The sequence below is a fragment of the Carlito syrichta genome, unplaced genomic scaffold, assembly GCF_000164805.1.
Source record: "Carlito syrichta isolate Samal-C Ts95f unplaced genomic scaffold, Tarsius_syrichta-2.0.1 Scaffold313978, whole genome shotgun sequence".
In the NCBI taxonomy this organism is placed as follows: Eukaryota; Metazoa; Chordata; class Mammalia; order Primates; family Tarsiidae; genus Carlito; species Carlito syrichta.
In genome coordinates, this window is record NW_007258074.1 from 499,090 (window position 1) to 520,726 (window position 21,637).

The 21,637-nt window shown below is 40.1% G+C and overlaps 1 protein-coding gene across 2 annotated transcripts in view; it reads left to right on the plus strand.

Annotated features, from left to right (window-relative positions):
- The window catches only part of WSB1 (WD repeat and SOCS box containing 1), a 19,244-nt gene extending 802 nt beyond the window's left edge, over positions 1-18,442 (plus strand). Inside the window, exons 2-9 of one of the 2 annotated variants that reach the window (XM_008070730.1) lie at positions 5,359-5,527; positions 6,321-6,589; positions 9,731-9,862; positions 12,190-12,290; positions 14,517-14,689; positions 15,769-15,882; positions 16,926-17,033; positions 17,297-18,442. In XM_008070730.1, the coding sequence (XP_008068921.1) occupies positions 5,359-5,527; positions 6,321-6,589; positions 9,731-9,862; positions 12,190-12,290; positions 14,517-14,689; positions 15,769-15,882; positions 16,926-17,033; positions 17,297-17,456 (1,226 nt within the window). In that variant the 3' untranslated portion in view covers positions 17,457-18,442. The remainder of the gene's footprint in view (positions 1-5,358; positions 5,528-6,320; positions 6,590-9,730; positions 9,863-12,189; positions 12,291-14,516; positions 14,690-15,768; positions 15,883-16,925; positions 17,034-17,296) is intronic. The other variant, XM_021718891.1, reaches the window with a different exon arrangement.
- The last annotated feature ends 3,195 nt before the right edge of the window (positions 18,443-21,637 follow it).

Consider the following 21,637-nt stretch of genomic DNA (forward strand, 5'->3'; position numbering starts at 1 on the left):
CGGTGTCTTGAGCCGCCGTGGAAGGAGGAGGGGTTCCGCACGTACATCAGCCCCTCTTCCGTGAAGGATGTGCCGGGAGAGGCGCCAGCAGCCGGCCAAAAGCAAAGATGAGAAAAATTTTGAAAACGGTATGGCGTTAAGCCAGGCGGAGGCTCAGGGGAGGAGACTTTCAGAATTATCTTTCAAGCCCACATGGGAGGAGCGGAGTGGCTGGGTGGAGTGGCGGGAGGAAAGCTGCTGGGCAGAAAAGCAGGCTCTGGAAGAGCTTTTGTGGCTTGGTGTGGCCAGCCCTGCCCCCGGAGACGGGGCAGTCGGCGACGACGGTGCGTCCGCACCTGCCCAGTGGCTCAGCGGAGAGCACCTCGCGCTGTACGTGAGTATAGCCCACACTCCTAAGGGAAGGTCACCGGAACAACTTCGGAGGGTGTTGGGGTGCTCTGCATTGGCCGATGCGCTTGGCGAGCCCCGGTGCTACTGGGTTAGTTATTAGTTAGGTCATCCTTGGCGGTGGCCGCGGAGCTGAGAGCATTTACAGGTTCTTGCTCTTGGCGGTAAACGTGTGCCTTTACTCCTTGCGGGGAGGAGGAGGTCGTTCTCGAGAAGGGGAGAGGCTGAAGTAGCCCAGACGCCCCCTAGCTTGTATGCGGGTGAGCTTTGGTCTCTAGAAACAGCTAGAATTCTGGACTTTTGTTCTCTTAACGATATGAGGTTGAAGGGCTAATTAGGACGGGACTTTGACCCTGGATTTAGCAACGATGTTAAAGATACAAGAACACACAGCATTCGTATCCAGTTTTTAGCTTAACTGTATTTTAAGACTAGTATGTTGTGAAGTGGAACATAGAATTCAGAGTTCTTATTATCAGTCCAGCGGAGATTTTCCCCCTCTGCGACATCATTTATCTGCATTTTACTTCATCTTGATAAACCATTTTGAAAACTTTCCAGTGGTCTATTCTAAGGAATGAGTCCTTTCTTAGCATATCTAGATAAGGTGGAACCCTCCACTAAACAGTGCTTTTATTTTTAATTAAAATTTAATTGCATATTTAGTTCTGTTAGTTCCTGGATATGGTATAAAAAGTTACTAGCTAAGTGCAAAATATCTAGGCGAATTTGGCCTTTTCAAACCTCTTTTTTGTTTCTTTGTTTCTTTTTTGAAGTATCATTTGGATGCAAGGTTAAACATTTCTCTGTGAGTAAAGATTTTTTTCCCTTTTCTTAGGTATTAGTTATAGCCAAGCCGCGTTTGGTTCTCAGGTACATGCTGAATAGAGGCAAGATTCCATGAATGATTAAAGAATTCTGTGTCACGATACTGCCCTGAGCTACTGCCCTCTTTCACAAGGCACTGACACGGATCCTCCCTTTCTGGTTATAAAATTGCAGGCAGGAATGTGAAGAAGGAGCTAAATCTGGTTTGCTTGGTTCAGCATGACTCAGATGATGTTACTATTTTACAGGCGGCAATAATGTAGTGTTGCATTTGTGGCTGATTTCCCATGACAGGCAGCTTTTCCCTTCTACAGGGCCATTACATCACACATTTTTGTTGCTGACATTAAACAGCTGTGAATAATGCAGTCAAGGTTTAACTTAAACATTGTTTTTTCAAAGACTTTATTATAAACCTTGTGTTAGGTTTATAATATTGTACCAAATAAAAAATTGAGTGCTTAAATCATTTGATTAAAGTGCAAAAATTACTTAATATGCCTGTTAACCAGTAAGGAAGCATAAGGTGATTATTGGTAAGCTCTTATAGTGTAATGTATTTATTTGGCCGTTTTTATAATGGTTCCATTTCTTGAATTTTTGTGTATTTGAGGATAAATTATTATTTTATCTATGCTATCTGAACCAGCTTTTTAGTCGTTAAATTTATTTTTTATTTATTTATTTATTTTTATTTTTTTGGAGTTGGAGTCTCACTCTGTCGCCCAGACTGGAGTGCAGTGGCCGCTCCTGGCCACTGCAACCTCAACCTGCTGGGCTCCAGCAATTCTTCCACCTCAGCCTTCCAAGTAGCTGGAACTACAGGCGCGCGCTACCACACCCAGCTAATTTTTTGATTTATTGTAGAGATGAGGTCTCGCCAAGTTGCCCAGGCAGATCTCGAACCCGCTCAGGCAATCCACTCACCTCAGCCTCCCAAAACGTGGGATTTCAGGCTGAGCCACCGAGCCCGGCTTTTATTTTTTATATTTTTGAGTCAGAGTCTCATTCTGTCACTCAGACTGGAAGGCAGCCTGAGCGGCACACTCACAGCCACCACAGCCTCAACCTCCTGGACTCAGGCAGTCCTTCTGCCTCAGTCTTACAAGTAGCTGGAATTACAGGCATGTACCACCACGCCCAGCTAGTTTTTCAGTGGTAATAGGCCGGGTAATTCCTTAGAATAGATGACTGGAAAGTTTACTGTAGAGATGAGGTCTCGCTAAGTTCTCCAGGCTGGTCTTGATCTCCTAGGCTCAGGCAATCTTCCCAGCTCGGCCTCCCAAAGCTTTGGGACAGGCACCGCACTCGGCCTATTACCGCTCTTTTTTTTTTGAGTTAGAGTCTCACTCTGTTGCCCAGACTGGAGTGCAGTGGCTGCTCCCGGCCACCGCAGCCTCGACCTGCTGGGGTCCGGCGATCCTTCCGCCTCAGCCTTCCAAGTAGCTGGAACTACAGGTGCGCGCTACCACGCCCGGCTCATTTTTTGTAGAGATGAGGTCTCGCCAAGTTGCCCAGGCAGGTCTCGAACCCGCAGGCTCAGGCAATCCACTCGCCTCAGCCTCCCAATGGCGCGGGATTACAGGCTGAGCCACCGAGCCCAGCTTATTACCACTCTTTATACAAGAGGAGTTGTGTAATTGTGTAATTGTAATAATTTGTAAAAGGAGAAAAATACAGAGTAGCTTTAAAATAGAGAGTAAAAAAAAAAATCTTCTGTGGGAAATTTAGTCTTGCTTATGCTCTCTAAGGAAGAGGTGAATTCTAGTCTAATTGATCAGGTATTTTTGAAGTTGAATGCAAAAGCAGTTCCTTGTATACAAGCTACATATTCTCACTTAGTTTTAACCAGGGGCTTTTCAGTGAATTTTAAAACTAGCTTCTGTTATGTGTGGACTTTGTTTTTTTCTTCTAAAATTTATGGATTTTAAAAGATATACCCAAGTGTAAAAAAGATTTAGGCAGGGGTTACAAAATGCAGAAGTAAGGCATATAAAGAGCCCTGATGAAATGAGCATGTAAGACTGTAGGCTTGGAAAAATGTAAGGGAACTTGGAACAGCAGGCCTTTTCTGAAATCATTTGTGTATTTAAATAGTTATTTTTCAGCCACCTGAGTGTCACCAGTTTGTCAATTTTGTATTAAGAAGGTTGGCCAGGTGTGGTGGCTCATGCCTGTAATCCCAAACACTTTGAGAGGCTGAGGCAGCAGAATTGTTTGAAACCATGAGTTCAAGACAACATAGCAAGACCTTGTATCTACAAATCAAAAAATTTGCTGGGCTTGGTGGCACACACTTGTAGTCCTAACTAATCAGGAGACTGAGGCAGAAGGATTGCCTGAGCCTGGGATATCAAGACTGTGGTGAGCCTTGATCTGTGATCCTCACAGAGTGAGACCCCAATTCAAAAGAAGAAGAAAGTAATCATCTTATGCTGCATTAATTTGGGTGGGTGCTTCTGCTACTTTGATTAAACTGCACCTGAATTACTGTGTTTAGTTCTGGGTGCCCTTTTATTTTACTTTTCTTTTTTTGCTTTGATGTAGTAGTCTCATCCTCTTGCCCAGGCTGGATTGCGGTGACATACTCATGGCCACATCTCAGTCTTCCAAGTAGCTGGAACCACAGGCACACACCACTATGCCTGGCTAATTTTTTGATTTATTGTAGAGACGAAGTCCTGCCAAGTTACCCAGGCTGGTCTCGAACCTCTAGACTCAGGCAATCCTCTTGCCTCTGCCTCCCAAAATGGTGGGATTACAGGCATAAGCCACTGTGCCCAGCAGTGCCACTTTTACGAGGGCCAGTACTCGCTGGAATTTATCCAGAAAAGTTTGATGAAGTTTAGATGGGGATTGGACTTGAAACCGTGTGATCTAAGGAGTGATTGAAAAGACTAGCGATAACTATAGCTTGGCAAAGAGATTCAGTTGCTGATGTCATGGCTGTCTTCAATATATATGACTGTCATATGAGAGGCTTATTCTCTTAGGTCAGAATCAGTGGAGTGGTAAGAAGAAGATTTTGAGTCATGAAAAGGAAAAATTTAGCCAGTCACGGTGGCTCATGCCTGTAATCCTAGCACTTTGAGAGGCAGAGGCGAGAGGACTGCCTAAGGCCAGGGGTTTGAGACCAGCCTATGGAACTTGGTGAGACCTCGTCTCTACAATAAATAAAAAACTAGCCAGGTGTGTTGGTGCGTGCCTGTAGTTCCAGCTACTTGGAAGGCTGAGGTAGAAGGATCACCTGAGCCCATCAGGTTGAGGCTGCGATGGCTGTGAGTGTGCCACTGCATGCACTCTAGCCTGGGTGACAGAGTGAGACTCTGCCTCAAAAAAAAAAAACCCAAAAAACAAAAGGGAAAATTTCTGATAATCTCTGCTGTTCCAAAGTAGCCGTATTAGGTATGCTTATTTATGAATATCCTAGAAAAATAGGTTTCAGGTTTTTTGTTTGTTTTTAAAAACATACACATTTGTTAATGTGTAAAAGAATTGAGCAAGGAACATATGTAAATCGCTTAAGAATGGGAGCTTATGGGGGGAGGGAACAAAAAGAAAAAAGCGTGGGAGCTTATATGTGTGCTTTCATATTCATTCAATAAATATTTACTGAGCACCTGTCATATACCAGGTGCAGTACTATTGATGGAGCGCACATTCAGACTGGAATATACTGAACAAATAATTTTGGGGGTTTGTGTATATATATCTGCTCTAGCTTTAGGAGTATAAGTGGTTCTTTCTTGAACTGTAATACATAGAATATAGTAAAGTTTAGCTGCTGGAAAGTTTAAGCCAAAAACAAAAATACATAATCATACATTGTAGAATTGAGCACAAAATAGGTAATAGGGAAGCTACACTGATATAACTTACAACAAAAAAGGAAAAACAGCAAAATTTGAAATCAAGACCAAACCTAAACAGTATTGGTGATATACTGATAAAGAGGAGCCTTTTCCCAAATGTAGGAAATTCCAGTTGAGTTTGTATGCATGTTGCAGTAGGAGCTTGTCTACATAGAAAAGGGGAAAAACTTAATCCCTAAGTATTATGAAGCAGTCTGAAGTATATTAAGAGGCAGATAAATATAACATTCATTGTTATATTAATATTCTGTATTTTTATTTTTTCTTTTAGTGAGATCACGAACTATAGGTGAACTTTTAGCTCCTGCAGCTCCTTTTGACAAGAAATGTGGTCGTGAAAACTGGACTGTTGCTTTTGCTCCAGATGGTTCATACTTTGCTTGGTCACAAGGACATCGTACAGTAAAGCTTGTTCCGTGGTCCCAGTGTCTTAAGAACTTGTAAGGCTCTTTTTTATATTTTGTATTTATGGGATTTACCATTTTCTAGCCACGTAGGGTAATAAAAACATGTTTATATTTAAAGTTTTTCTTTATAGATGGTATTATAAATGTGTTTTAATTATAGGCTGAATATAGTTATCAGAAAATTTGTGTAAAGAATTTTCTGGCATTGGCTGAGGTGGGAGGATCACTTGAGCCCAGGTACTTGAGACAAACCTGGGCAAAATAGCAAGAGCCTGTCTCTATTTTTTTTTTTAAAAAAGAATTATCTGGCATTATCTTTACATTATAGAATACTTGCTCAGATATTTATATCTTGTTTTTCTGTATATTAAGAGGCAGATAAATTGTGCCTAACAAGTACATATATTGTGCTATGTCAGAGCAGGTAGCCCTTGTTATGAGAAGCTTTGGATTTACTTCCATTTTATTGGAGAATAGTGGTACATAGATCATGTAATTTTTAAAAATATTGTTTATTTATAGTTTTGCTTCTAGGTTAAAGGAGTCCCAATGGTTTTGAGAAAAATTTGAGAGGCAAATAAGCTATAAATTGTTTATTGTTTATTGTTGAATTTTCCTCCACTGAGGATTTCTGTCAGTGATCTGAATGTATTTGGTCCTTCTCTCATAGTTCAAATAGCAACTTTTCCCCTTCCCACTTACAGGATTCTGTTGTTATGGTATCATAATCATATTGAGGTTACTTTAACAAACATTGCTAATTATTCAATATCCAGGTGTGTCCAGAGTAAATAAGAATTCAGTTCCTCTGACTTTTTTCCCCCAGTCTCTTGCATGGCACCAAGAATGTTGCCAATTCAAGCAGTTTAAGATTGTCAAGACAAAATAGTGATGGTGGTCAGAAAAATAAACCTCGTGAACATAGTATAGACTGTGGAGATATAGTCTGGAGCCTTGCTTTTGGATCTTCAGTTCCAGAAAAACAGAGTCGCTGTGTAAATATAGAATGGCATCGATTCAGATTTGGACAAGATCAGCTACTTCTTGCCACAGGGTTAAACAACGGGCGTATCAAAATATGGGATGTATATACAGGTACGGAGTCATAGTTTTAAAAGCAAGTCAGATTATTTTATGATGCAGGACACTGCTTGTAGTTCTCCTAGAATATATGTATGATTTGGGGGTTTTAACTTAGTGAGAAGCAAGAATTTGGCAGTATGAGTGTGTCTTTATAATTAACCTTAATAGGCCGGGCTTGGTGGCTCATGTCTATACTCCCAGCACTTTGGGAGGCAGAGGTGAGAGGATTGCCTGAGCCAGGGGTTCGAGACCAGCCTGGGTAACTTGGTGAGACCTCATCTCTACAATAACCAAAAAATTAGCCGGGCTTGGTGGTATGTGCCTATAGTTCTGGCTACTTGGAAGGCTGAGGTGTAAGGATCACCTGAGCCCAGCAGGTCAAGGCTGCAGTGGCCAGGAGTGTGCCACTGCACTTCAGCCTGGTCGACAAAGTGAGACTCCAACTCAAAAAAAAAAAAAAAATTAACCTTAATAGTGTCTTCAGCTCATGCTTTTAATTTAGGAAAGCAGTATAGAATTTACTCTGAGCACTCTTCAGAGAATATTACAGTAAGAAGGGCATGTCTAGGGAATGTTTAGTTAATTATCATTTATAAACTAGTAATTTAGTTTATGACTCAAATAGCAAGGTGTTTTCTTACCTATTTTTTCAGTGATTGAAGCTTAGAAGTTTTCAAGGCAAATTAGGTTTCAACAACCATTATCTAACCTTTGGAAGGGTTTAGTGACCATTTTTAAATGGTGTAACTAGATAGGTTGAAAAGTGAAATTCTTTGGGCAATTTAAAATAAATGTGTTCACTGCTTAAAAAGTTTCTAGCATATTATAAGTACTCAAAAATGTAAAGAATTTTTTAAATGCGTATTTTTTAATATGTACCTTAAAGCAAGTGATGCTAACATTGAAGATAGTCAAAATTTGATTGAGTTCTTTAAAAAATTTAAGATAAACACATAGGTTTTCTTAGAAAACAAAACTTTTATAGTATTAGATAGATAAACATTTTTTCTCCCCACTGGATTATGTTTGAAAAGTTGTTGTTGGATAACATGTATCTTTTGAGTCATTTGATAGTCCATTAGTATTCCAAAACCAAGAAAATACAAGCAAAGGAATAATTTGATTTTATATTTTAAAACATTAGTCAAAGATTTAGAAAATGATAGTAATGTGGGGGCTCTTCTTTTATTTATTTATTTTTTGAGTTGGAATCTCACTCTGTTGCCCAGACTGGAGTGCAGTGGTACACTCATGACCACCGCAGCCTCAACCTGCTGGGCTCAGGTGATCCTTCTACCTCAGCCTTCCAAGCAGCCGGAACTACAGATACACACCACTACCCCTGGTTAATTTTTTGATTTATTGAAGAGACGAGGTCTTGCCAAGTTGCCCAGGCTGGTCTCGAACCCCTGGTCTCAGGCAATTCTCTTGCCTCTGCCTCCCAAAGTGCTGGGATTACAGACTTGAGCCACCATGCCTGGCAGTAATGGATTTTTTAAAAATTTAATTAAATTAATTAATTTGTTTATTTTTTGAGTTGGAGTCTCACTGTCGCCCAGACTGGAGTGCAGTGGCCGCTCCCAGCCGCCGCAGCCTCGACCTGCTGGGCTCCGGCGATCCTTCTGCCTCAGCTTTCCAAGTAGCTGGAACTACAGGCGCACGCTACCACGCCCAGCTAATTTTTTTGACTTATTGTAGAGATGAGGTCTCGCCTGCCCAGGCGGGTCTCGAACCCACTGGCTCAGGCAATCCACTCACCTCAGCCTCCCAAAGGCGTGGGATTACAGGCTGAGTCACCGAGCCTGGCAGTAATCAATTTTAAAACAATGTACATGGTCGATCTAGAAATCCCCCTTCTGAGAATATACCCAAAGAAACTTAAATCACTCTATAAAAAAGATACTTGCTCACACATGTTTGTTGCGGCACTATTTACAATCGCAAAAACATGGAACCAGCCGTACTGCCCATCAAAGCTAGACTGAATTTTTTTTTTTTTTTTTTGAGTGGAAGTCTCACTCTGTCACCCAGACTGGAGTGCAGTGGCCGCTTCCGGCCACCGCAGCCTCGACCTGCTGGGCTCTGGCGATCCTTCCGCCTCAGCCTTCCAAGTAGCCGGAATTACAGGCATGCGCCACCACGCCCGGCTGATTTTTTGATTTATTGTAGAGATGAGGTCTCGCTGCCCAGGCGGGTCTCGAACCCGCGGGCTCAGGCAATCCACTCACCTCAGCCTCCCAAAGGCGCGGGATTACAGGCTGAGCCACCGAGCCCGGCTTAGACTGAATTTTTAAAAATGTGGTACATATATGCAGTGTGGAATATTACACAGCCATAAAGAAGAACAAAATTATGGACTGTGTAGCAACTTGGATGTATTTAGAGTCTATCATATTCAGTGATTTATCACAGAAACAACTGAATATCACATGTTCTCATAAGTGGACCTTGAACATTTACCATAATACTATAAGAAAGTGATTGGCAGTAGCGGGGACACTGCCAGGGGAGGGAGTGAAGCACACAGCATCAGTAAGGGTACTTGATCTCAAACCTGATGAAGTGGCGACCAAAGGGAGTCCCAAACTTTACCTGTATGATGACCACTGTATACCTGATTGTACCCTACATCTTTAAAATAAAAAAATTTTAGCCAGGCTCGGTGGCTCAGCCTATAATCCTGCGCTTTGGGAGGCTGAGGTGAGTGGATTGCCTGAGCCTGCAGGTTCATGACCTACCTGGGCAACTTAGTGAGACCTCATCTCTACAATAAATCAAAAAAATTAGCTGGGCTTGGTAGCGTGCGCCTATAGTTCCAGCTACTTGGAAGGCTGAGGTGGAAGGATCGCCGGAGCCCAGCAGGTCGAGGCTATGGTGGCGGGAGCGTGCCACTGTACTCCAGTCTGGGTGACAGAGTGAGACTCCAACTAAAAAAAAAAAAATTTTTTTTTTTAAAACAATGTAAATGGTAGATCTTTAAAGGTAACAACAATAGCATAATAAATAAGTCATTTTTTACTTGGTAAACTAAGGAGGTGCTAAGAATTTCTATTCCTTTTTTTTTTTAATGGCAAACAATCCTATCTTTCAAAAGTAGACACTGATAAAAAAGTATTAATATTGTCCTTTTTTTCCCCCTTTTCTCACCTTTAGGAAAACTCCTCCTTAACTTGGTAGATCATACTGAAGTGGTCAGAGACTTAACTTTTGCTCCAGATGGAAGCTTGATCCTAGTGTCAGCTTCAAGAGACAAAACTCTCAGAATATGGGACCTGAAAGATGATGGTATGTCTTTTTTCGAGGCTATGAAAAAGGATTCATTTCTTGATTTTGCTTTTGAGAGGTATTAAGATTATCAGGGGCATATGACTTTTAAAATGGCATATGATCAAAGTTTCTTTTTCTCTACTTAATTCTTTGGTTCTTTTCCCTGTATAAATCAAAGAAAAACAAATTTGACCCAGAATAGGAGCCAGCAGTTACTCTCAGTAAACAATCTGATATTTAGAAACACACAGATCTGTATCAACTATTTGAGAACAAAATCTGGATCAGATTTAGAGTTTTACATGAACTGGTCTGTGTTGGTTTATTTCCTCTTAGAAAGGAGGATTATTAACTTCCTGCGTTTGCTTAGTGAAAACTTAAGTAGGTCTTGAAGTAACTAGTATCTAATACAACTTAGTTTAGAACACGATTTACATACCAGGATTTATTACATGTGAATATTAATAAGCATAATAAGTTGGATAGGTTAAGAAAAAAATTCCTTTTTTTAATTTTTAAAATTTGTATGTGTGTGTTTATTTATTTTGAGTTGGAGTCTCACTCTGTTTCCCAGCCTGTAGTGCAATGGCACACTCACAGCCACCCCAGCGTTGACCTGCTGCACTCTAGCCATCCTCCCACCTCAGCCTTCTAAGTAGCCAGAGCTACAGGCGTGTGCTACCATGCCTGGCTATTTTTTTAAAATTTATTGTATAGATGAGGTCTCACCAAGTTGCCTGTGCTGGTCTCGAACCTGTGGGCTCAGGCAATCCACTCGCCTCAGCCTCCCAAAGTGCTGAGATTATAGGCTGAACCACCAAGCCTAGCAGAAAGAAATTCTTTAATAAAAACTAAGATTTACCCTCCAATATTAATAGAAAAGCATGTCGGGGTCAAGTACTCTACTTTTTCCGAAACCTTGATATTTGTGATACTTACAAAGTTTTGGAGAGGCGACCTTATTTGAGAGGACCAGAGATGAGCATCTCTTCTTCCTTCTTAGTTTCTCACGAAAAAGTTTACATTTTTTTGAGTCGGAGTGATGGGTTCAGACAGTCCTTCTACTTCAGCCTTCCAAGTAGCTGGAACTACAGGCGTGCACTACCACACACCTGACTAATTATTTTGATTTATGTAGAGATGAGGTCTTACCATGTTGCCTAGGCTGGTCTCCAACCCCTGGGCTCAGGCAGTCCTCTCGCCTCAGGCTCCCAAAGTGCTGGGATTAAAGGCGTGAGCCACCATGCCTGGCTAGGAGTTTACATTTTTAACTAAAACCCCAAATTTAAATAAGACCTGTGGTGATCTAACAGCCTCAAGCTGGAGGCTGACATGGTTTCCTGGCGTTAGTAATACAGGTTAAATTGAATGTAGTAGCAAACAGCACTCACAGATTTGGAGACATTCCAGATGATGGATAGTAATTATTGCTTGATAAAGTAATATGCTAATATTAAGAAATCATGAAGTACCTTCTCTGCTCAGCTATTGAGGAGCAAAAGGATCCCAACAGTTAAAGTGATTTGATCATTAAATTTTTTATTTTCGCTGAGCACAGTGACTCATGCCTTAATCCCAGCACTTTAAGAAGCAGAGGTGAGAGGATTGCCTGAGCCCCCCAGGGTTTTGAGACCAACCTGGAGAACATGGCAGGACCTCGGTTCTGCAATAAATCAAGAAACTGGTTGGGCGTGGTGGTACATGCCTGTAGTTCCAGCTACTTGGAAGGCTGAGGCGGAAGTATCTCCTAAGCCCAGCAGGTGCAGGCTGCAGTGGCTATGAGTGTGCCACTGCACTCCGGCCTGAGCGACAGAGTGAGACTTCAACTAAAAAAAAAATGTATTTTGCTTATCAAATGGTGCTTACTTACATTAACCTAATTTATTAAGGCATGGTTATGTGCTGTGGATATAATACTGTAGAACCTTGGAGTGGGATGTAGTTTTCTCAAAAAGAATGAATGACAAGACATTTTGAAAATGTTCAAGATGTCTTTTAATCGTGCTGTGTTCAATTCCTTAACTTGTAAAATACGGGAATTGGACTCAATTCTGTCTTCTATAGATGAAAGGTCTGAGATTTTTCCTAAAGGGCCAGCTGTTAAATACTTTAGGCTTATGGACCTTGCTGTCTGCCATAGAGCACAGCATACACCTATGGGCATGATTGTGTTCTGGCAAAATTTTATTTACAGAAATAAGTATCTGGTATATATTGCCAACCCCTGTTTTAGATAAATTGTTTTCGGCTCTAAAAATTTGTGATCCTGTGACTTACTGCCGTTTTGAAATGTTACTCATTTGAAATGGATTCTAGGGTTAACACAGATCTTTCTTTTTGTTCAGGAAACATGATGAAAGTTTTGAGGGGGCATCAGAACTGGGTGTACAGCTGTGCATTCTCTCCTGACTCTTCTATGCTGTGTTCAGTTGGAGCCAGTAAAGCAGTATGTGTCAAAGTTCTTGTACACTGATTATGAATTGGATTATAATAATGTATGCATAATCCTTTTAAATCTAAGTAATCTATTAAGTCTGTGCTCGGTGTCATGAATATCTTAAATGTTTTATTCCATGATGGAGGGAGTTTGCATGACGGAAATTAATATAGTTATTGACTGTGAAGTGAGAAGCTGGGTTGCTTTTAGAGATAATGTAAAATGAGTATGTCATATTTATTTTTTGTAAGATCTAGAAAAGTTAATGTGCTGTAGAAGAGATCTAGTCCATGTTAAGACATTCCCTTGCTAATTATTTTCTTTTGTTGCTCTATATTTTTTTGACCAGTTTGCTGTTTTTAAAGTTTTGAGTCCCAGCTGGTCCTGGACATTTAACTGAAAAAAAAGTAACTTAAAAACCTAATAAGAATAAAAATAGCACTTATGTACTTCCTGGAGTGAACTATAGATGAAATTTTATATTGTCTGTCTTAAATAACATACCTGTAAACAGTTAAAGCAAAGTGACTTTTAAGAGGGTTATGCTTATTGATGAACTTTCTTTTTGTTGTTTACCAGCTCTCAGTATAGTTAAAGGGATCTCAGTAGCTTCCGTATTTATGCAGTGGTTGAAGTCTAGATACATGTGATGATCCCGATAGAGTTTGAATTAATGGAGGGTGGGAGACTAGTTAAAATGCATTTTACTTAGCCAAGTGGTATGTTAAAATGATAGTTGCAAATGTTGGAAGTCTAGAACAAATTGCTCAGTTTAGTTCTTTAAAAATCTTAAAAGAACAAAGCTAGATGTTGACATTGCTATTTTAGGCTGTGTGTTTTCCATATGCTTCTTGCTTTCCCTGTCACAGGTGGTGGCAGCAATATTGGTGTGATTGAGGTTATGCTGGCACCACTCGCACACAGGCGCACAATGGTGTTAGCTGGGCAGAAAGAGTGGCATCTCTGGCTACCGGGCTGGGGGCGACCTTTACCATAGGATGAAGTAACCTTGCATTCGGCTGCAAGGTGTACTGTACGTACACAGGTGCTGGTCGATGTCCACTTTCTGCTTTTCTTTCTTTCTTTTTTTCTTTTTAAAAATAATTTCCCCCACAGTGAAATCCACTGACTCCTCTGAGTAAATTGATCTTCCAGTTTGATGGAGTTTGGAGTCTGACATGTGAAACCAATTTAATGTAAAGTAATTGGCTTTCAAATGGTTTCTCTGCTGTTTTTTGGAATTCTTTAAGATGCTAGAGATATCTTAAGTCTTTGATCCAATTTAAAATTTGAACTTATTTTCCTTTAGAAACAATATACTGTGTCTGTGCAGAAAAAAAGCAAAAAGGATTGCTTTACTCCAAGAGGAGGAGAGATTGTCTTATTGGGATTGTTATATACCTCCAAGCTCACATTTAATGTAACAGACTGAAGTAAACATTAGACTCCTCCTTAAAGCTATTCTGCACAGTTAACTACTGATCTTTAGAGTCAAACTGTATGTGAACTTGTTCTTAAATCATTTAACTGTTTTGTACTTTAAATGACTAATGATTGTGGTTAGTTTGGGAAAAATAAGATTGGTAGATCTTGATTCACAAAAGTGTTGTAATTGCATTATTTTCATAAAATAGCATTTTCATTATGTATTGTGGTTTAACATCCTTGTTGTTTGCCAAAGAAATTTCATTTGGCTGTGAAAATTCTCTTTGCTTGCAGTATCTGTTTCTCTTCCTAGGCTCGAGTTGGTGACCCAAGCCTATTGTAAACAAGTGATTATCTCAAAGGGAGATGCCAATGGAGTAACAATTTGTTAACCTTACATTTTCTGTCTGTATATTTTTTAAAAATCTGGTAGTTTCTGGAAAAAAGAAAAGGGGGTTTGTAGTACTTAACCCTATTTATTCCTGTATATTTTAGTTAATTAGTTTTTGGAATAAATGGATTTCAGTATAACTTTGTTGTTAAATTACATTGCCTTTATTTTATATTTAGGCTTATTTTTAAATTAACATTTAACAGAAAATTTGAAATAGAATTTGCATGTCTGCTTTAATTAACTTAAAGACTGATTTTTTTAATCTGACTATGACACTGAGCATATTCTTTAAATTACTCATAATTTATACTGTTTAAATATAATCTTAATTAAATTTAGCAGTTTTAGTTTAAGATGTGCCATTTTTTTCCTCTGTGTATCTGAATGAAACTATAACATTTGCCTTTTTATTGCAGGTTTTCCTTTGGAATATGGATAATTATACCATGATACGGAAACTAGAAGGACATCACCATGATGTTGTAGCTTGTGACTTTTCTCCTGATGGAGCATTGCTGGCTACTGCATCTTATGATACTCGAGTGTATGTCTGGGATCCACATAGTGGAGACATTCTGATGGAATTTGGGTGGGTACAGCATGAATTATTTTAGTCTATAATTCATCTCTGGTTATTACTGTAGCTGTTTTTTAATGTTTTTTTCCTTAATTTTTTATTTTAAAGATGTGGGGTACAATTCAGGGCTAGGTATACAAATGTTCATTATGCAGGTACTCTTGTTGATGAGGTGTGCTCCCCGCCCCATCCCCCTAGCAGTGTCCCATTACTGCCAATCCCTTTTTTACAGTATTATGATCATTGTTCAAGGTCTGCTTATGAGTGAGAACACGTGGTACTCTTTTCTGTTTCTGTGATAGATCAGAGTATGATAGACTCTAAATCCATCCAAGTTGCTGCAAAATCCATATGTTTGTCCTTTATGACTGCATAATATTCCATTATGTAATATGTACCACATTTCCCTGTAACTTTTAAGAAGTTGAAGTTTTGCGAATAATTAGAATCACTAACATTTGAAATGTATTTCATAATTTAAAATTTTTGATGTTATTTTTTTTTGAGTTGGAGTCTCACTCTGTCACCCAGGCTGGAGTGCAGTGCACCCTCCCGGCCACCGCAGCCTCGACCTGCTGGGCTTCGGCGATCCTTCCGCCTCAGCCTTCCAAGGAGCTGGAACTACAGGCACGCACTACCACGCCTGGCTAATTTTTTTTTTATTTATTGTAGAGATGAGGTCTCGCCAAGTTGCCCAGGCGGGTCTCGAACCTGCAGGCTCAGGCAATCCACTCACCTCAGCCTCCCAAAGCGCGGGATTACAGGCTGAGCCACCGAGCCTGGCTAATTTTGAAGTTATTTAAGCCCTTGAATAATGCAAAACTTTAGTTACAAATTCTAAAAATAAATTTGGCTCCCTTGATAAAGTACCCATCTCTAATCTTAGGGTCTTAAATCACATTATGAAAAAGATGAATTATTTTCAGATCTTTTTCATTTAATGCAGATATATCAGCTCTACTCAGTCTTCTCAGTGTACTCGTTAAGGCTACTTTAAACCTTATTCAAAGACAGGTGTACTTTGTACCTGGTTAGTTTGGTATCCTTGAAGTGACCCTGATACTCACTAAAAACATGTATTTCCAACTCAGGCACCTGTTTCCCCCGCCTACTCCAATATTTGCTGGAGGAGCAAATGACCGATGGGTACGATCTGTATCTTTTAGTCATGATGGACTGCATGTTGCAAGCCTTGCTGATGATAAGTAAGTGTGTAATAGAGCTTGACTTACTTTTTATTACCTTTTAAATTAAAGATTTCCTTTCAGCCTTCTACTTAATGAAAACATTCTTAAGCCTTAAAGGCTATCTGCAGTTAGGGTTTTAATGTCTCTAGACAAGACCTTGGGAGATGTTAATATATCTTAAAGGATAATGACCTGAACAGTTATTCATGTAAAGTAAAGGTAATGCATGCCTTTCCCTGTGTTTCTTGTCTAACTAGCTTAAGTAAACTGGGTTAGCTTTTAGCCCAGCTTACAGAGATTTTTTTTTTTAAGTAATATCTTATGAAAGTTGATGCAGAAGGAAATTTCTAAAAGGAAATTTCTCAAGTGAAATAATAAAGCAAATAAATATTACAGATAAATAGTAATTTGCATCCATAGTGATTGAGACTAGAAGATGAACTGTCACATGAATGAGATATACTGCTTATTGGTAAGAAGCAGAAACTAGTTGTAGCCACTCCATTTTCACTTGCTTTTATCTGCAGTGTTTATGGCTGTAGCATCGAGCAGTTTGATCACATCTATTCATGAAGCAATTCATTATCTTTCCAGAATCTAAGCAAACACACGGGGAGAATTCTTTTTTATTTGACAGCATCTATTGTTTCCCTGTTTGCTCAGATTCTGCATATTCGTTCTCTGCTGTCTTCATAGATACTCTCTACCTAGGTGAAATGCCTTATGTCTTGGAAAGAGGATAAAACAGATTAGATACTGATTGTATTTTAAGTGTAAGAAAGAAGAAAGCTTCTAGTTGTGAACATTATATACACCTGAATGGTGGGAAGGGAAGGCAGCAGTCTTGCACTGTAGACTCTTAAGTATTTAAGTTGATCCAAATTACCAACTGGTATAGACCATAAAATTTTATAGAGCAAGTTATAGTAATTGCCTGTTGCAGTGATTTGGGTGTGCATTTTGTGACTCAGAACACAGTGGCATTTCTTTCTAAAATTTAAAAGTTGCTTTTACCTTAAATTTCCTTTAGAGACTCACTAGATAATATATTTCCTTTCCAGAATGGTGAGGTTCTGGAGAATTGATGAGGATTATCCAGTACAAGTTGCACCTTTGAGCAATGGTCTTTGCTGTGCCTTTTCTACTGATGGCAGTGTTTTAGCTGCTGGGTAAATAACATTTTTTTCTTTAAGGGGAGATTTTGGGTGGCTTTTAGACAAAGCGGTCAGTAGTTTGTTGTTAGTAAATCTCTAATAAGTGTTCTTTATAATATTACCTTGTCATAGAATACATCATTGGTTAGTTCTCCCTAGTTAGGTTTTAATGTGAAGTTTTTGACTAATACACAGCCCTGGATGTTAGTTGTTTGAGCTGTGGGGACCTTGAAATACATGTGTATGGGTGACTGAGCTTGTGCTGTGTTTCTGTGTAGGACCCATGATGGAAGTGTGTATTTCTGGGCCACTCCAAGGCAGGTCCCTAGCCTTCAACATTTATGTCGCATGGCAATCCGAAGAGTGATGCCTACCCAAGAAGTCCAGAAGCTGCCAATTCCTTCCAAAGTTTTGGAGTTTCTCTCCTATCGTATTTAGAAGACTGCCTTCCCTAGAGTAGGGACTGACGGAGTACACTTCACACAAACCTCAAGCTTTACTGACTTCAAGGATCTGTTTTTAAAGATTTAGAAGATTTATTTAATTTGATATGTTCTTGTACTGCATTTTGATCAGTTGAGCTTTTAAAATATTATTTATAGACTGTAGGTATAGGAGAAATCTTTCTAAACATATCAAATGTAAAAGATCTAACTGTGAAAACATATACGTGTATATATTTAGATTTAAGCTGCTGTATGTTGAATGAACCCTTTTGCTTTTCTAATCTTTAGTTCTGACATGTATATATTGCTTCAGTAGAGCCACAATATGTATCTTTGCTATAAAGTGGAAGGAATTTTTATCCTGGGACTCTCAGTTAGATTGTAAATGCTGACTTAGAAAGCTGAATTGCTTCATACTAAATGTATTTGGTTGGATACAGGGAGAGGGGGATGTCAGGCTGACCTGCAAGTGAAACAGTTTTTGTATAGGGAAAGGATTTTTGTTATCCTTAGGAATGGCATCTAAGAGGTGGAGTTGGAATGTGACATTATAAAAACAAAAACACACAAAAAAACAGGATATAACTAGAAAAAAGGATACCTTTTTTTTTCTCCCCATCTAAGTACTGCTGAAGCCTTAATTTTGGAAAGCAGTTTGCAACTTTACCCCTGTGGTATAAAATATAAATTTTAGTCAATTTGAAAATCCATCTACTGTATTACAGCTAAATGTTTTGTTTGTACTAAGGGACAATTACTTTAAGACCATGGATATTTTAAAAAAAAACAACACTTAATTCTATGTTTCTGCAGGGGATGATATTGGTGACTTACCAAAGAGAAGCAATACAGTATATCTGCTTTTGCCTTCTGTTATTTATCTTGCCTGCAGATATTAAGAATGTATGCATTATGTAAAATACTCAATTATATATTTTTGTTGAGTTTTTTAAATTAAAGCCTTGTTTATAAAAACAATATATTCATGTGTTTCTTAAATATGTTAGAAGGTTTCATGCTTTTTGTTTGTCTCCATTGTAAGATTGTTGGCACATCACAAATAGATTAAGCAGAAGGGCAATGAAGAGATGGTATAAAACTAGGGCACTACTTCAGAGTTAATTCAGTGCTTGGTAAATACAGTAACTTTTACGTTGATCTGTTTTGGGAGAGCTGTTGATAGCAATGCTTACTTTAAAAGCTTAGAAAAGCTCCAGGGCCACACGTGATGGCTCACACCTATAATCCCAGCACTTTGGGGGAGGCCAAAGTTTTTGAACTCATCAATTTTTATGCCTCTTAGTGCTTCTGCTGTTTTGTTTCACCTCTTTCACATTGGCAAAACATTCTCCTTTGAAGACTTTTTTTCATGGGAAACAAAAGTTGCTTGGGGTGAGATTGGATAATAGGGAGAGTGGGGCATGCGGGAGTCATGCCATTTTGGGGGGCAAAAACTGCTGAACACTCAGTACACTGTGAGCAGGTTGTTTGTATAAATCACCCGTCATGGGCAAACGCACTGAAAAAATGTCCAAAAAAAATTAACTGAAGGCGAATGCAGTCTCTCACAACAGCACTAGCTGGTACACCAATCCAATGGGTTCCTAGAACACTTACTTCGTGGAGGAAGCCTGAATTACTAGAGGCACATCCTCCAAAAGATAATTCTGTTTTTTGGGGGGCCCTCCCTCGTAGAGAGACCTCATTTCTACCAAAAAAAAAAAAAATGCTGGACATGGTGGTGTGCACCTTGTAGTCCTGGCTACTCAGGAGGCTGGGAGAAATAAAAGCAAGCTCTAGAACAAAGCAAAGTAACTACTAAGCAAAAGAAAAATACGATCTTTTAGGCGAGCTAACAGGCTTTTAATAAACCTATCCAAGCCGGGCACAGTGGCTCACTCCTGTTATCCCAGCACTTTGGAAGGCGGAGGCAAGAGGATTGCCTGAGCCCAAGGGTTCGAGACCAGCCTAGGCAACTTGGTGAGACCTCGTCTCTTTAATAAAAAGCATCAGTTGGGAGTGGTGGCACATGCCTATGGTTCCAGCAACCTGGAAGGCTGAGGCAGCAGTGCAGCCTGGCCTACAGTGTGACTATGACTCAAAAAAATAAAAAAAGCCTATCTGATTAAATATTTCAAAAACCCAGTGTTCCAAGTCCTCTGAGAAAAAAAAACAAAAAATTTGTGTTAGCTATGTGTGATCTTGAAGACTTGGAAATATTTCCACTGAGAACTTTACTTGGAAGTTCTTAAAGTTGGCTATGTTAAAGGATTTACACATTTATAGGTTATATATTTGAAAGTTAGTAAAAAAATCTGCCCAAGTTACTTCTTGAGGGTCATCTATATTTTACAAAAAAGCACAAGAAGCACTTTTTTTTTTTTTTTGAGTTGGAGTCTCACTTTGTTACTCAGACTAGAGCACAGTGCCACACTCACGGCCATCGCAGCCTCAACCTGCTACGCTCAGGCGATCCTTCTGCCTCAGCCTTCCAAGTAGCTGGAATTACAGGCACACGTCACCACACCCGGCTAAATTTTGGATTTATTGTAGAGATGAGGTCTCGCCACGTTGCCCAGGCTGGTTTTGTTTGTTTTTGAGTCGGAGTCTCACTCTTGCGCAGGCTGGAGTGCAGTGCCACACTCACAGCCACTGCAGCCTCGACCTGCTGCCTCAGCCTTCCAAGTAGCTGAAACTACAGGCATAAGCCACCATGCTCAGGTAATTTTTTGATGTATTGTAGAGATGAGGTCTCTCCAGGTTGCCCAGGGTGGTTTCAAAGCCCTGGGCTTAGGCAATCCTCTCGCCTCCACCTTCCAAAGTCCTGGGATTACAGACGTGTGTGAGCCTCGGTGCCTGGCTAAGAAGCATCTTTAAATATCTTGATTTTTTTTTTTTTTTTTTTGCATTTTACTTTGTAATGTATCAGCTTCAAACAAGATGCCATTACTTACTCTCCATACCAACGCACAATCAAGTAAAAAGCATTTTTGGAAGGTACATTCTCTGAGATGTGTACAGTTGTTTGCTACCTCTTCTCATGAAAGCCATCATCCCAATATGAAAGGAAGATTCCAGAATATGTGTCAAGGAGAAACATGCTTGAATTTTGCATTTGTCAGTGGGTAGGAAGGTAATAACAGGATGATAAAGACCAAAGGAAGGTAGGGAGTACATGGTTGGGTATGGATTGAATCAGATTCCAGCTACATGATTTTAAAATGACACCGCCTCTTCTTTGCTACAAGCGTGTCATTTGGAGAACTGGCAAGAGGTCACTTATGTCCAGATTTGATTTCCTGTTTTAGTATCCTGTAGGGGTGCATTGAATGTGGGCAGATCTCTCTCCCTTAGCAGCCAAGCTATCTTTTTTTTTTGAACTGGAGTCACTCTGTTGCCCAGACTGGAGTGCAGTGGCCTGCTCCCAGCTACCACAGCCTCGACCTGCTGGGCTCTGGCGATCCATCCGCCTCAGCCTTCCAAGTGGCCGGAACTACAGGCGTGCTCTACCACGCCTGGCTAATTTTTGATTTATTGTAGAGATGAGGTGTCACCAAGTTGCCCAGGCGGGTCTTGAACCCATGGACTCAGGCAATCCACTCGCCTCGGCCTCCCAAAGTGCTGGGATTACAGGCTGAACCACCAAGCCCGACCCAAGCAATCCTTTTACAATAATAATTGCTAAGACTTGTAACTTGACCTTAGGTTAGTAAATCTTAAATTTATGATCCTTGAAATTCTCCATGTGCCGGTGTGGGGATAAAGTTGGATTCAGCTGGTTTGTACCGCCCTTGGGGAAGCAAGACCAGAAAAGGCTGGACCCTGCTGTGGCATGCTTACAGGTTGAGGCAGTGGCAGAGGCAGGGGGCTTGGCTGCTAGTCAGCCAGTACGGGGATAAGAAAATAGAAAGCAGATGGCCGAGCTCGGTAGCTCAGCCTGTAATCCCAGCACTCTGGGAGGCCGAGGTGAATGGATTGCCTGAGCCCGCAGGTTTGAGACCAGCCAGGCAACTTGGTGAAACCTCGTCTCTACAATAAATTTTAAAAAAATTCGCCAGGTGTGGTAGCACGTGCCTGTAGTTCCAGCTACTTGAAAGACTGAGGCAGAAGGATCACCAGAGCCCAGCCTGGGCGACACAGTGAGACTCCCAACTCAAAAAAAAAAGAAAATAG